Source organism: Poecilia mexicana, unplaced genomic scaffold, assembly GCF_051168715.1.
Source record: "Poecilia mexicana isolate PSO_F unplaced genomic scaffold, ASM5116871v1 scaffold_16, whole genome shotgun sequence".
NCBI classification, from domain to species: domain Eukaryota; kingdom Metazoa; phylum Chordata; class Actinopteri; order Cyprinodontiformes; family Poeciliidae; genus Poecilia; species Poecilia mexicana.
Window position 1 is genome coordinate 10,339,292 of NW_028263385.1, and position 16,206 is coordinate 10,355,497.

At 39.2% G+C, this 16,206-nt stretch overlaps 1 protein-coding gene across 3 annotated transcripts in view; it reads left to right on the forward strand.

Annotated features, from left to right (window-relative positions):
• Window positions 1-15,536, forward strand: part of ago3a (argonaute RISC catalytic component 3a) — a 35,374-nt gene extending 19,838 nt beyond the window's left edge. The window contains exons 6-19 of one of the 3 annotated variants that reach the window (XM_014984918.2): window positions 639-773; window positions 945-1,032; window positions 1,411-1,558; window positions 1,713-1,832; window positions 2,807-2,950; window positions 3,984-4,117; window positions 4,302-4,486; window positions 4,655-4,814; window positions 4,905-4,995; window positions 5,117-5,311; window positions 6,222-6,356; window positions 7,027-7,128; window positions 8,203-8,402; window positions 8,489-15,536. In XM_014984918.2, the coding sequence (XP_014840404.1) occupies window positions 639-773; window positions 945-1,032; window positions 1,411-1,558; window positions 1,713-1,832; window positions 2,807-2,950; window positions 3,984-4,117; window positions 4,302-4,486; window positions 4,655-4,814; window positions 4,905-4,995; window positions 5,117-5,311; window positions 6,222-6,356; window positions 7,027-7,128; window positions 8,203-8,402; window positions 8,489-8,597 (1,946 nt within the window). In that variant the 3' untranslated portion in view covers window positions 8,598-15,536. Of the gene's footprint in view, window positions 1-638; window positions 774-944; window positions 1,033-1,410; window positions 1,559-1,712; window positions 1,833-2,806; window positions 2,951-3,983; window positions 4,118-4,301; window positions 4,487-4,654; window positions 4,815-4,904; window positions 4,996-5,116; window positions 5,312-6,221; window positions 6,357-7,026; window positions 7,129-8,202; window positions 8,407-8,488 lie in introns of those variants that run through there. The other 2 variants (XM_014984927.2, XM_088014248.1) reach the window with 2 other exon arrangements.
• The last annotated feature ends 670 nt before the right edge of the window (window positions 15,537-16,206 follow it).

Below are 16,206 nucleotides of genomic sequence, written 5' to 3' on the forward strand. Positions count from 1 at the left end.
TTTCAGTACCTCTTATCAACTAGACAACTTGCTGTCTCTCTCGCAGAATCAACTCCCTGTAAACTCATCATAGGAAAGAGTTTTCCTTTTAAATAGCTTTTTGTATCACTGTTATTTAAAACGCCTCACTGATACTGTGACAGTCAGAAATGTTAAATGCATTAGGTTTTCACAATTTTCTTTTCAGATATAGTTTTTTCTGTCCTAAGTTAATTGCAACAAATCAGTTAATTGCATGATAAATTAAAATGAGCTAGATGATCACAAAAGTTTTACCTGCTTTTCCTGCACCATTTCTAATGCTTAATGTTTGCTGAAGGGAACAGACTTCATAATCATTTTTGTTAAATTTGGTTATTCCAATTTTTTGATTGTTTAGGGTTTTTTTTTAATTTATTTTGGTTAACATGTCTTCTAATTCCAGTGTAAGTTGCTCCTTGTAAATTAAAGTTTATTGATCTTTGAGAGGGCAAACCTGCATTATTATTCTATTAACATGATCATATTTAAAATTTGTCTCAAAACAACACTATTCTCACTTTGTGCTGTAATTTTTGGGAGAATTTATCATGCAGCAAAGTTTTTAATTGTGACAAATCTATTAAATAATCAATAATTCTTCTTTCTTTGTCTTTCAGTCTCTGCCACAGCCTTCTACAAAGCCCAGCCAGTTATCCAGTTCATGTGCGAAGTGCTGGATATCCACAACATAGATGAGCAGCCTCGCCCCCTCACAGACTCTCACAGGGTCAAATTCACCAAAGAAATCAAAGGTGATGCAGGGGATTTGAGATCTGCCTCCACGTCATAAATCAAGTTTTAACTCAGTTTGAAGCGTGTGTGTTTGCTTGGCGAGCGGTTGAGCAAGATTAGCTTTAGCGCGTGACACAGCCGTTCACACAGGAGCATTTGTGTTTAATTGACACCTTGGTGATGTCCACCAGGTTTAAAGGTGGAAGTGACACACTGTGGAACGATGCGGAGGAAGTACCGTGTTTGCAACGTGACCCGTCGTCCTGCCAGCCATCAAACGTGAGTCAGTGTGTTGGCATGCAGTAGGGCATGAAAAGAGGAGGGGAGGACAGGGGACAGGGCTCAAATTGGGAAGTCATCATCAGCTCACCAAACACTGCAGACAGGAGCAGACTCGTTCGATTGTTTATTTTATTTATGGCTGAACAGTCTGTCAAAACCCAGCTTTGATTTCTATTGGCTAAAAACATAAAAATGGATCAGCAAACGCTTAAACTCAGGAGTCATAATTCATTGTTTTGCTACCATTGCTATAACATATCTATGAGTTTGTATAATTTGAAGTTTCTAAATGGAATTGAGAGTTTCCACTCATGGATGGCACCGTATGAAAATGGATCGGTGATTTATATTGATATAAGTGTTTTACTTCCTTAGGTTCCCTCTGCAGCTGGAGAACGGTCAGACAGTTGAACGCACAGTAGCCCAGTACTTCAGGGAGAAGTACAACCTGCAGCTCAAGTACCCGCATCTGCCCTGTCTGCAGGTGGGCCAGGAGCAAAAGCACACCTACTTGCCCCTGGAGGTAAGAGAAAACCAGCTTTTTTTCTTTTAATCAAATCTGTGTCACCTGCATTAGAAAAATAAATTGAGCAGCTGTAAAAATTTGTTGGATAAAAAAAAAGTCCTTTACTGGCTAAATATAGAGAAATAAACTTAGCTTTTTTGTTTTCTGTCAGGTGTGTAACATTGTAGCGGGTCAGCGGTGCATCAAGAAGCTGACGGATAATCAGACCTCCACTATGATTAAAGCCACAGCTCGCTCTGCGCCCGACAGGCAGGAGGAGATCAGCAGGCTGGTGAGTTTTGGAGAACCATTTATAAACTACTGCAGCAGACCATTTCTGGTATGAGATTTTTAAATATATATACAAAAATATATATATATATCTATATATATATATTTGCTCAAAATAAAATTCACAGCATTTAAATTTACTTCTAATTATTGGACGATTGATTAGCGTGACATTAAATCGAATAGAATACAAAGCCTCTGTCACTCTGCACCGTATGAAATGATTTTGTAGAAAAGATTTATGAAATGTTTGACGATAATTAGACGAAGTTGTCAGCATGTTTTCTCTCTGCATTAAGTCTAGTTCTTACTGCAGAGTTCTACTAGTTCTACTATAGAATGTTTGAACAGAAGCTAATTAACGGAAGGTCCACATCTTCGGCTCCATAATACTCTCTGCCCATCTCTGTGGTAAATTACTGGTTTTATAATCACCTCACTCTCCCTTGTTCTCATTTTGTGTTATTACTGGAGGCATGTCTCTGTGCTTCTCCGCCACATTTGGCAATTACAGCACAGATCTGCCCAAGGTCAGAAAAATGCCCCAGCCTAAATGGCTTTAATGTGAATCTGCGACCGTCTCAACAGCATGTTGTTTATAAGAGAGGCTGAAAAACTGCACTGATTGCCCAGGGCAGATTAACAATACGCATTGTAAATGCGCCGTTACCTTATTACACTCCCCAGCTGTTCTCTGAAAATAAAAATGGCTGGGTTAGAGCGGAGGAGATCGCTTCAAACAGTGTTTTCATGCTCTACTGACTGAAACTTACAGGATGAAAAAGAAATTCAGTCTGATAAAGCGTGTCTGTGAGAACCACATAATGAATCCGATAGAAGATGAAGACAAAATCGTAAAATGTTTAGATGGGAGTTCTCTTTCCGTCAGTCTCCAGGTGTTTTTATGCAGTGATTAGCTGCCCAGCATCAACCTTGCTGACCATTAATTAATCCCTCGCCTCCCTTTTCCTGCAGGTGCGAAGTGCCAACTACGAGGCGGACCCGTTTGTGCAGGAGTTCCAGTTCAAAGTGCGCGACGAGATGGCTCATGTGACGGGGCGAGTGCTACCCGCCCCCATGCTGCAGTACGGCGGCAGGGTGAGCACTGAGCACTTTATGGTACCCTTCTTTTAAATCACGCCCATTCTCTCCGTTTGTCTGACACGCTCTGCCCCTCTGTCTCTGTGGGGAACTAATCACTGCCTTCTGTTTGTATTTGATGTCCTATTTTATTTTATTTTTATTTATTTTTTTGCCCATGTTGAGTCTCAATAGTGTAACCTTTAATCCAATTTATATAATTAAAAAAAGAAGGTTTTCTAGATCCAAAGTATTCCTTAAATACTTAAATTATGAAACTAAGCATCAGAAAAATTGTTTTGGATTCCCAAATTATGTTTGACTGGTGTATTTCCCAGCATCTTGGTATTAATGGTTGTCTGCATAGATGACATGCAACAGCTTTATTTAGTTAGGATAAACTGAAAAGGCAGCCTATTGAGACTGAACTATGTTTTGGATTAACATTTGTTTATCCTACTGGAGGAAACACACCTTTTTTTTATTCATTCAAATCAGTCACACACACCCAAAATTTGCTTCTCAGACACTTTATTGCATCACACCAGCAACGTACCAAAATTTAGAGTTCTTTGCAATAAGCTATTGTGACATTTGAATTTAAAATCTTATTTTAGAATCTCTTAATACCTTTATTTACTATTTAATTCATTTTTGTCAAGTTACAGTGACAAATTTCTCTTGTTTTCTGGGATTTTATGTTATGGACCAACACAAATCAAATGTGAAGTGGTAAAAAAAAATTAAACAGTTTTCAAAAGTGTTTTTCAAAAGAGAAATCTAAAGTTTCCAATCATAAAATCCCCAAGAATAGAAGTTTGCTGTTGTAACGAGATACAATGTGGTAAAGTTAAAGCTGTTTGACAACTTTTACCAGCTGCTGCTTGTCTCAGTGTGATCTCCAGTGAATAAGTGATGTAGTTGGTGAGTGCATGAGTTTTGTGCTTTTTTTTATTTATTTTTTATTTTTCCCAGTGTTGTCACTTTTGTTTGTCTGTTCAAGTGAGTCTTCTGAACATTTTTTGCTCACTTAATCTTCAGTCCATGTGTTGAGTGTGTGATGTCGTTCCAGAACCGCACGGTAGCCACACCCAGCCACGGGGTTTGGGACATGAGGGGGAAGCAGTTCCACACTGGAGTGGAGATAAAGATGTGGGCCATCGCCTGCTTTGCCACACAAAGACAGTGCCGGGAAGAAATTCTCAAGTAAGGCTGCTTCCTCAGTCTGGTATCTAAGGAAGAAAAGTGTGTCACTTTAAACACCACAGGAGTATATGTTACTTTTTTTTTTTTTTTTTTGGCCTTGATTATCTGATTTATTTATTTATTTTTTTTTTTTTCTAGATGAATGTTGCTCAGTGGTTTTTGAATCGTTCAATCTTGCTTGCAGGGGTTTCACGGACCAGCTACGTAAAATCTCAAAGGATGCTGGGATGCCCATCCAAGGCCAGCCGTGCTTCTGTAAGTACGCCCAGGGGGCCGACAGCGTGGAGCCGATGTTCAGACACCTGAAGAACACCTACGCTGGGTTGCAGCTCATCATTGTCATCCTGCCTGGAAAGACTCCGGTCTATGGTTAGAAAACTACTCAAATATAAGTATTTTTTTTTATTTAAAATGCAAATAGCTCACAGGTGGTTGTAGTTAGAAAATAAAGTTGAATACTTTTATGAGATAAACCAGCAACAAAAACTGTACAAGATCCTTTAAAGTGCTTTTTTGTTTTTGTTCAATCATCCAAAGCTGAAGTGAAGCGAGTGGGAGACACCCTCCTGGGCATGGCGACTCAATGTGTTCAGGTGAAGAATGTAGTGAAGACGTCGCCTCAGACTCTCTCCAACCTCTGCCTGAAGATCAACGTGAAGCTGGGAGGAATAAACAACATCCTGGTTCCTCACCAACGGTTGGTCATGACGAATTTTCACACTCTTTCTTCACAGTTTGTTTAAAATATCTCTGATTAATCTGACCATCATGTTGTTTTTATTTTCAGGCCATCAGTGTTTCAGCAGCCAGTTATCTTCTTGGGGGCAGACGTTACACATCCGCCAGCTGGTGATGGGAAGAAGCCTTCGATTGCAGCGGTTAGTTTCATGTCGATTTGGACATTTTCCTGTTTGTTTCTCCTGATCTCTCTTTTTTTTTTTTTTTTTTCCCTTCCTGTGATTCATCATTACTACTCCTCTCTCAAATGTTCCCTCTCAGGTGGTTGGCAGTATGGACGCCCACCCCAGCAGGTACTGTGCCACGGTGCGTGTCCAAAGACCCCGGCAGGAGGTCATCCAGGATCTGGCCTCCATGGTGCGGGAGCTGCTCATCCAGTTCTACAAGTCGACCCGCTACAAGCCCACCAGGATCATTTTCTACAGGGACGGGGTTTCAGAAGGCCAGTTCAGACAGGTGCGCTCCCTCTGACAAACTTTATTTCTTCAAACTGTTTTTAATTTTACTTGGATGGAAAAAAATCTGTTGCCCCAGGCTTTTGGATTTATCCCGGGATAATCTGGTGTAGCTGAAAGAGGATTTTCCTGGTTTGTTTTTGCCTTTAATCTTGCCGATTATGAATTGAAACCCAAATATAAAAAACTGTTTTGTAGCTTTTTCCTATTGTTAATCTTTTATGACATATTTGTACATTGGAACATTTTAATCTTGGCTGTTTTTTTTTGTTTGTTTGTTTGTTTTAGAACATGTATTGTTAAACAAGCTAATTTCTGTTTTATGTAATGTTAATTGCTAATATTACCAACAGTCACATAGAAGATTTAATATTTTCAACTTTTCATGTGACAGAATTTTAAATCTAAAAACGATGAACTCGAATGAAATGTTTTCTAGTATGTTATCCATTTTTGGATAACATGGCTGTTAAGTGACTATGGAAGCTGCATGTACCAAAAAATAATAATAAAAAATAAAAATGGGAGAACTTCCTTATATAAAATGTGTTTAGATTATTGCAGTTGCTTTACCAGACCTTTGCATGTTTGAATATCCCACTGATCGCATCACTGTGTGCAGGCAACAGCTGCTAGCCGTGCTTTGCTGATCAGTGCTGCAGCTGCTGCAGGCTTGAGATTAGTTTATACTTTGCTTGCCTGTAATATTGTTGGCTGTTTGCTCCGTTAGAACCAAAACTCATAATAAAGACTAACAGCGACCCATAGTGTTGCATTTCCATCATATGAAGGAAACATTTGATGCAGATTGAGGATTTGATTTGAGCTTAATTTTGTGATTTGAGAGTACTTCTGTACGTTTTCGTTCCTCTTACTGAAAGTCATTAAGAAGGATGCCTCTCATTCATCAGGTGCTGTACTATGAGCTGCTGGCCATCCGGGAGGCCTGCATCAGCCTGGAGAAGGAGTACCAGCCGGGCATCACCTACATTGTTGTGCAAAAACGCCACCATACTCGCCTCTTCTGTGCCGACCGAAACGAGAGAGTAAGTCCCAACCTAAAACTATTATCATATTAAGTCCTTTTATTTATTTGCTCCCACAGTAGCGATGATAAGTGAGAAGCATTGTGTTTACCATGTTATTGTTTCTCAATGTTTAGTCTAGGAGGTGCAGTCTCTGCAGGAGAGAGAAAGAAGAGTATCTCTGTAGTTTAACATAGAAACAAACCTCAACCTCACTGGTTCTTGATGCGTTTTAACTATTAGGAGGTAATTCTGGTTTACTCTGTTAATTAGGATGGTGAGGGTAAGTACTGAAAACATGCTTCTTTATTTGTCTTTTTTTTTAAATGACTGGATTATTAACCCTCCTGACCTGAGTAATTGCGTTCGATTAAAGCATTAGGGCTCTCACCAATCGCTCTGGAGTGGTACTCAAGGTCTCCAGACTGAGCTGAAGCCAGTAATAACCTTATTTTCTCCACAGACTCTCATACAGAGCATTAGGCTCTCAAGGGCACTGGGATTTTAATTGGTTGTTTTTGTTGTCTGCCTTTGTTGCTCCATGAACTGTTTCTGTTTTTAACTTTTACTCTGTGAAATACTTCAGCGTATTGAGTGCCTGTTAGATGTGCTGTTGATTTTTGTTTAGTTTTTCTCCTAATACTAAAATCCTTAGTATAGAATAACTGAGAGTGACTAAATCCTTTGCTAGGTTGGACGCAGTGGAAACATTCCTGCTGGTACTACTGTGGATACAGACATCACACATCCCTACGAGTTTGATTTTTACCTCTGCAGTCACGCTGGAATCCAGGTTAGTGCAGTTTTTGCACTTGTTTATCATTATCTGTAGAATCAATTCAAACGTGCTGATTAAAAATCACATTGCTTTTATTTTTTGATTTGATGATGTAGATAAGATGACTCAAGTGTCCTGTTTTGGACAATTTGAAGTTTGAGTTGTGGTTGACATTTACACTATGAAGATGTGTTTAAAAAAATAATGCTGTCAGTCTTCAATATATAATGTGGGTCTGGATCTTATTATTGGATTTTATTACCGATTAATCTATCAATTATTCTGACAATCGATTAGTTATTTAAAAAATTGCACACGCTGCAGATTTTTCATTTACCACTGAAGTTTTTTATACATTAGAAATGCATAAAAATGCAAATTAAGAAATGATTCAGTTCATTTTTAAAATAAGAAAACTTTTTTTTTTTGGCTAATATGCAACATGTCATTCCTTTTATCTTATACTTAATTATTTGTAGCAAAAGCTACATCTGCAGCTAACAAAAATACTTCTAATATCGACATGTAAAACATTCAGCCCTTTCTGCTCAAATGAACATAAATACAGTGCAGGGCTGATCTGTTGGCCATTTTTTGATTAACTGATTAATAATTGAACAGCCAAAAGTAGCTTAATATAAAGGGTTTTTATTTTGTAGAACTTGAAACATGTAAAACTTAAACTTTGCTACTTGTTGAGTTCTGGGTCGAACATATTTACAGACAAATGAATATTTTTTGTACGGTTTCAACTTAATTACTGTTCTGAGTGTGTTGTGTTTTCAGCAAAATGACCTTTTTTGAGTCTGTATACTCCAGTTAACGATTAATCAATATTCATTATCAACAATCAATAATATTAATCCAATACTACTTTTAAAAATCATAGCTAAACCTTGGTTGTCTTCATAATGCAGATGTTTCACCTTCTGTCTTCGTAATCTACTAAAATCACAACCTCAGCGTTGTAATCTAACCAATATTTGACTGAAAATCTTTCTAATTCTCTTGTGGGAGTTTTTTTTTTTTTTTTATTGTGGTCAAAAGCTAGTAATTACACAGCTCTACCATTTAATTGTCCCCTCTCAGGGCACCAGCCGACCCTCCCACTACCATGTACTGTGGGATGACAATTGTTTTACTGCTGACGAGTTCCAGCTGCTCACCTACCAGTTGTGCCACACCTACGTGCGCTGTACCCGTTCCGTCTCCATCCCTGCACCCGCCTATTACGCCCACCTGGTGGCCTTCCGCGCCCGCTACCATTTGGTTGACAAAGAGCATGACAGGTAAGATGAGCAAGCAACCTCTAAAAAAAAAAATACATTTTTTTTTTGCCTCATATTCAGACATTGGTTTGTTCTTCTCTCCTCAGTGCCGAAGGCAGCCATGTGTCGGGTCAGAGTAACGGTCGCGACCCCCAGGCGCTGGCCAAAGCTGTTCAGATTCATCACGACACCCTGAGGACCATGTACTTCGCCTGAGCAAACATCCCTCCCCAAACCATGATCACTTTTATCACACAAACACAAAAACAACCATGCACGCCTGGTTTGCCAGTCGAGGAGTCCTCATAGGTGCATGCCCAGCCCCCCCCACCCCCAACATGCCGAGTCAATGTGGACCTGACACTGTGCAGAAGAGAGAGCAGGGAGGGGGGAGGAGGCACCCCTACACTGGACTGAGGATTCAAACGCTGCTTTAAAGACAAACAAGACAGAAACTATTATGCAATATTAAACCAGCCAACTAGTTTATTCCCACCCTTTCCAGGCCCATCCTATCTTTTCTTCCCTCGTTTGTGACCTTGTGGGTGTTTTTGTTTCTTTTCTTCTCCCCTCCTTCGGCACAGACCTTCCTACTGGTCTCATCCTGCACCATCTCTAGTACCTCAAGTCAGTTTGAGCAGCAGCACTTTTACATTCTTTCAATTTTACTGTAGTTTATCGATACTCCCCGAGGTTTGAAACGAGAGAGATGATTATTCGGAGTGTACCTTTATGGACCACAGGTCCGTCACATTGCCACTTTCCCCCCCTTTTCTGTCACTTTTACCCAGTGTGTTACTTTAATGAAGACAAATGCTTTTTGAGCACACTGCCATCTGTTGGCGACGAGGTATAAATGCCCTCTAAAAGTCACAACGAAAAGTCGTCTTGATTTATGATTTATTGTAACGGTCAGTTGTCGGGTTTGAACTGGGGCAGTTTGTATTGGCTGATCTAAAGGAAGAAATGCTGAATTGCAGCCATGTATCTTTAAGTATAACACTGTTTTTAATCCAGTCATTTCATCTGCATACAGCGGAAAACTATTGTTTTGTCCTTTTTAATGAATTATGTAAGTGTTGTTCGCATTCTTAGCAATCATCGTGCATTCGTTTTCCTCAGTGCTTTATCTTGCATTTTCCCTGTTCATGATGGTGGATAATTTGATTGTGACAATGGTTTCCTTTAGTGCAATAATCAGCTGAACGAAGGGAAGAGGAATTTAGGGGATTTAAATGACTCATGAATTTAATATTTCAATGAAAAGTTCGCCCACTTCTAACTCATTTATTTTGTAGCTCCTCTGAATTAAAGAGGCAGTAATTATTATTATTATTTTTGTTTGAGTCACCTATTGCTGTTGGGTAAAAATGGTGCAACCACAGTTATGGTGATTATCTTTCAACTTGAACTGAAGGAATTTATGCACCACTATAGCTTCAGAGAATAATTGGTTTTAAAACTCCCAATCGTGATTGTGTTTGAGATTTTTTTCTTTTTTCAAAGATTCTCAACAGATGGCAGCAAAGTGGAGCGTAAAGGCCATATAGAAGAAGTATTTAAGTGCCTGGCAGAAATGTTTTATTTAAAAAAAAAAACTGTAAGAATTTCATTTCAATCAGTTAAAGAGGTCACAAGCGGAAACTTTCACCTGATGCCTGTCATTTTTGTCCACAGCCATCTGACTTGTCTATACATCTCATTTAAAACAACTATAGATCAAAATATTTATTCCCTTTTTTTTTTCTTTTGTTAGCTGTTAGCTTTCCTTTAGAGCTGCCTTTTTTACTTAGTATTCAAAAAACATGAATCCAGCTGCTACAGTGGGCTTTTAAAATAATGGACTGGATTTATGGGTATGGAGTTAAACTTGTGATGAAACAAAAGACTTTCAGGAAACTTTTTTTTTTTTTTTTTTTTTGGAAGACGTCAACCAGGTGTAATTCCTGCCCATCTAACTGGCCCTGAATAGGAAGTGGCCTCAAAACAGAGCAGAGGAGTTATGTGGGGGGATTTGCAGCTATTTGGTCACCGAAGACTTTTTCACACATCAGATGTGCCTTATTGGTGCAAACAACGTCTCCAATATGGCAGCATTAGTGTTGTCGTCCCATTTTAAATGTGTAGTCTGTGGCTCCCTCTGTTGCTGCCTCAGAGGCATTTCAGCAGTGAAAAAACTTTGACCCCCACCGTACGCCTCTGGGCTTGGGTTGATGATTGTGATTTTCTTTGGAAGTGTTTACAGTGCGGCCCCCCCACGTTACTCCTCCTCTCCGTTGAAGACCTGAAGCTTGTTCAGGAACATGTTTTTAAAAAGTTAACTGCACTAAAAGAAGCATGTGTTTCTAAATGTAACACAGGCACGGTGCTACTCTAAGAGTTTGAATCTGAGCCTCTGTGCACGAGACTCTAAATAAGCAGGTTAGGGTGAGAAAAAAAAAGAAAACCTCAGAATGGAAGGACAGGATAAGGTGCTTTTGCTATGGTTGATGCAAAGAGTAGATTTACAAATAATTTAAGGTTAGATTTTTGGGGTTTGAGATCTTGTGAACGGTACAACGGCAGACGTTCCTTTGAACAGTGAGGTATAATGTAGAGTCCTGCCTCCGCTGTCGCAGCCTTGCAGTCTGGAGGCCAGTGTTTCGAGCCTTCGTTATTTCACTAGTACCTTTCTAAAAAGCCAGATTATGAAATATATTTGTACATTTTAAGTTCTGTAATGCACACCACTTATTTTTGCTAACAGAAAAGATGTAGTCTAATTATTAATCTTAGTAATTAATGTATCATAAGTAAAGGTTAAAAAGATATAACAAAGTTGAATTATTGCAGCTGACTGTTGATTCGTTCCTGTGTCAGTGTGTAGACGTTTAGTACCTGTATGACCAGCGGTGGGGTTGTTGGACCTAGTGACGTGTTTGGACTGTTATCGGTAGGGATGTGGACTTCAGCCACCGCTTTCTTTGATGTTTGGGTAAAAGAAGAAAAAAAAAGAAGCTTGCAAGATGCTTGATGCTCTTCTAATTTTTTTTTTTTTATCACAGCTGGAAAAGTAAATGAAATGATGTTTGCATGCTCTGAGCAGATTTTATTTCAGGACAGAAGAGTCAGTAGTCAATAGTTTGCTGTTGATACCTTTGAATGTGTTGACTGCTCCTTGTAAAGACGGGGTAGAGCAGTTTTTGTGATCCATTTCAAATCCACATGATCAAGGAAATAACTTGACAATTGAGCCGTAGTTCTCAGTTCCTTTGAGTTAAATCCTCTAAGGATTTGCGTCGCACTGCAACCCCTGTTCCAAAAACTGGCCTCAAGCCCCTTCCATGACCAGAGCGTCGGACTACCGGCAAATCAGTGTGACAAAGCCTGTAATCTCATTTTTTACACCTAAATAAAGGTTCTCCTTTATGCCGGAGGACTACATTCAGTGGCCGTACAATCCCCCCACTCTGGAAATGAAAGGTTGAAACCGAAGGGCAATTTAGTGGGCTTTCCAGAGATTTCAAGTGTGCGTGTTTTTGGAAGAACTTTTAAATGATCAGTGAAAGCTTTATGCGGTATATTATGTTGGAAGTTGAACAAATGAGTGCATGGCAGAAGAAGGAGGAGGATTGTATCTCCATAGGCTGAAACGCATGTTGAGGGCAGTTGAACACATGTTTACATGGCGGATGTGTTTGCCTGTCTTATGTTTTTAATGCCATCAGCTGCTCCTTGCAAATACAACCAGAACATTTCAGGCCTGCCGATGTAAACGCTCAATTGTATTTTTTTTTTCCTGAAACCAACATTTCCTTTTTACTCTTTTTTTTTTTTTATGTTATTTGATTTGAAATAGTTTGGTGCGCAGAATAAAGAATAAAACACCTAATTCTCTTAGATTTTTCTGTAGAAGATAAGGTTTTCCTTTTTTTGTGTTGTAGAAGTAGCTACATTTAACCGTTTTGTAGTAATTGATAGGCCCACCTGGTTTGCTATGCTTGTTTCAGGGAGGTAGCAAAGGAGTGAGAAGAAGTCCACTGAAAGTGCCTTTCCTCTCGATGGTGCTGTTATGTGAAAATGTAAAACTGAACTTATAAAATCTCCTCAGCGGTGGCCACTTTACTGCTCTCCAAGAGTTTGTTGGCAATCCAAACAGGAAGTCAATGTACCGAGACAGTGAGTCTGTAGAATAGGAGAATATAATGCCAAGTAGATCTTTGTAGGATGTTCGGTGTCTTGGACCAGAGGTTCGTTGGGACAGTGGGATGTGGTTCGGGGTCAGTTTGCGTGGATTGAGCATGGGTGGCGGCGGGGGTCGTTTCTTTGACGCTGATCACGAGCGATGAACTTAGCACAGCACTTTAGAGACTGCCACTCTCACTCAGACATATGGCCAAGAGGTTTCAGTCCCTGTTCCTCCAGTTTTCCTTCCGGCTTGGAGAAGACCCAACCCGTCGCTCGGTTATTTAAAGTGTGCCTCGTTTTCTCGTGGCTTCGTTTGGCTCGGTTGAGTCTGCCTTCTCTCTTGTGTCCGTTTCCTCTCAGAAACTGCCACTCGATGCGTCGCTATAGCCACAGCTGGGCATCAATTAACAGTTTGTTGGGGCCTAAAATGTTGAAGCAAATGTATTTTACTAATTTTGCACTGACAAACATCATGTTCTCAAATGGTTTCTCTCCGACTGAAGAAAGCAAGACGAATACGATCTCAACATGCTTGAATAAGCAGGGGAAAAAATAGTCAAGTGTCCTTTTAGCCAACCGTGAGAAAAGCAAGTTCTGTGTCAGTATTGAGATTTTACACATGATGCCCAGCCCTAGTAGCAGCAGCAGCAACAACCTGTGGCAATTTTTTCATCGCGATGCAACACCCTGCCTGTGTGTGTCGTCTCTGATGGAGGGAACGTGTGCCCAGCACAGTCCTCCTCGTCTCAAGCCGCTATGGCAACAACTAAGAACCGAGGGACTTCTCTTTCCGAAGGGGGTGGGCGGGGACAGGAGGGGGAGGGTCGAATCTTTTTATTACAAGAAATCTCAAAACACTGCACCTCATTTACCTTGGTATGCTGCATATGTTATACTACATGAAAGAAAACTGCAAATGGCTTTTATTACGACATATAATGCTTGAGTAATGCCTGATTGCGATATTCTTATACGGTAACTGTTTTAGAGTCAGAATAGTTATAACTGTAAAACAAAAATATTAAAAGAAAAACAAAATATTCTGTTTTGTCTTAACACTCATTTGATTTAAAAAAAAAAAAAGATTGTTCTTGAGCCGACTTTTGTTGTCCTATTTAAATGTGTTGTTCTTTCAATATATATATATATAAATATATACATATATGAAATATATGCGGAATATTTTATGGTGTATTTATTGAGAGCGCGTTGAAGCGGCTGGAGTCTCCGCATCGTTTTCGCAGTGTGGTGGGGGGGCGGAGCTAAGAGGAAGATGCCCTTTTTCTTTTCTTTAAGCCCCTCCCCTTAAATGTTGATGCCTTATTCTCTTAGACAAGCAAGCACAACAATTTGTCAGGGGGTGTGAGGTGAAGGAAAGATTTGCCTTGTTACAGCCGTGCGTTGGGCTCACTCTTCTACTTATTCATTATCTTCCGCTTTGACTTTTTTTGTTTTGTTTTTACCACCTGAGAGGGCGATTTCCCCCTCCCCCACATATAGCTAATCTCTGACGAAGGGAACCATTTCTCAACCACACTGACCAGAGTGTCAAAAAGCTGACTTTTATTTTCATCCCAAGCTGCTAATTGGTACGTTAGCCATGTACGGGACGAGTGGAGTGGGAGGTAGGAAGGAAAGTTATCTGAAAAGGCAATATTTTTGGGGTCATGTTGAGTTTTTTTATTTTTATTTTTTTCTTTTAAGTAGGCTTAGCTTCTATTCTCTTAAAATTGTCTCCTTTCTGGTGCCAGAATATTTTACAGCAGGAACAGGTCTCATTCCACAAGAGAAGACATGCCTGAGCCTTAAATGCATTCTTACAGAGTTGACCTTGCAAAGCCTTTTCCTGGGCGGCCTACCAAGTAATCTAGCCTGCGTACTTGATCTGTCATGACTTCCGAACCGGTGTCCTCATTTCTGCTCACTTCACACAGAAACCACTAACATGCTTTTTATTTTCTTTAAAGAACTCTGAAGTGTAAGCTTTTTACATAATGCTTTTGGCAGAATAGAAGCCAAGTCTGGGTCAAACGGCATTTGGAAACCCTTCTTGGCATTTGTTTCCACCTGATGAGCAGCACTGTCTGCTTCAGGATAATAATATAATCTTTTAATTTGATTTGATTTTTATTTTTTTACAACCAATTATTGTCTCATCACTGATGGCAAATCCAAAGAACAGTATTTTCAGATACAGTTTGACCTTGGCCTTATGAGAACCATGAGGTTCCCCCAGCCTACTGGATCACAGAGACCTGTGCCTGTACTATAAACCAAGGATGAATTGTGTTGTGATGAACTGATTTTTTCTCTCCCTCTCTTTTTTTTTTTTATTGGTTACTCCTGAGCCTGCAGGAGGATCAGAGACATGGACCTTTTCAAGTTTTGTTAAACATATTCCAAAGCAAATAGGCCCTTTTGTCCTTTAAACCAAATTCATTTTGGTATAATAAATGTTTACCAGAATGTTTACTCTCTTAGCCCACGTTTCACCTTTTTCTTTTCTTTTCTTGTTTTTTTTTTTTTTTTTTTTTGCATTTTGCATTCCAGCAGATTTCAAACCAAATATTGCAGATGAGATTAGGCTCCTGATGCCGTTTACCTTGTACACACTTGATGGTTTGATGAAAGATGAATAACAGTGGCCAAGGATTTGAAAAAAAAAACAAAAAAAAACATTGTATACTCTGATTGCTTGAATATCCTTATTTTTGTCTTCACTGTAGCAAATTAGAGATCCTGGGCTCTGATACTTCTGAGTGAGGCACCAGCAAACGGACGTACATGTTGAGCAGTCAAACATAAAAAACGGACGATCCATGTCTCAGTATTTTGCAAAGGCTCTGTTGTACCAACAGCTCTATTCCTTTAAGTTTTAAATGTCTTTCTTTTGTAACCCTCATATAGTTTGTTGGCCTTTTTAGTGTTGCTTTGCTTCAGTTTGAAGTGTATCTTTGACTAATACTTGCAATAAAATGCTTTGCTTAACTTCAGTTGTCATTGTTGGATGTTTTTTAGACTAAGGCTAGAATTATTTTTAAATAATTAAGAATTAATTAATGTCATTAAACAAATTAAAATAAGAATTTAGGCCACTGTTTTGATAAAGTAACTCCAAGTAGCATAAATGTGTTAAAAACACTAAATCATATATATTAAATGGATGTAATAAGTTTAAACTCTGGCAGAACAACCACCTGACCTAAATGGAAAGAACATTTACATTGTGCAGACTTGGTGTATTTTCCATGTACAGGATGAGGAAGGTTCTGCTTGGACCACTTTTTTCCACAAAACGGAAATGTAATGTTAGTGGTCTAATGGGCCAAAAAATCTTCATAAGTCTTTTATATCCAACTGACGAAAAATTGATTATCACCTAATAGACATTGTTCTTTTTCTTTTGTTTTAAATGGTGCTTTTGACTACTAATTCAAAGCATACACAAGCCGACAACTGGATCCTGTCAGAAAACTTCCATTCAAGAATAATGAAGAGCAAATATGATTTTCTTGGAATAACATTACTGAAATGGAGTTAAACATGATCTGATTATGGTTTAGAAAAGTCCGATTTCTAACGGCTTCCATTCACTGTCGCTATGCACAGCTACTGCACAACTCACCACCATAAAGTGCACAGTTTAAATTATGTCTAC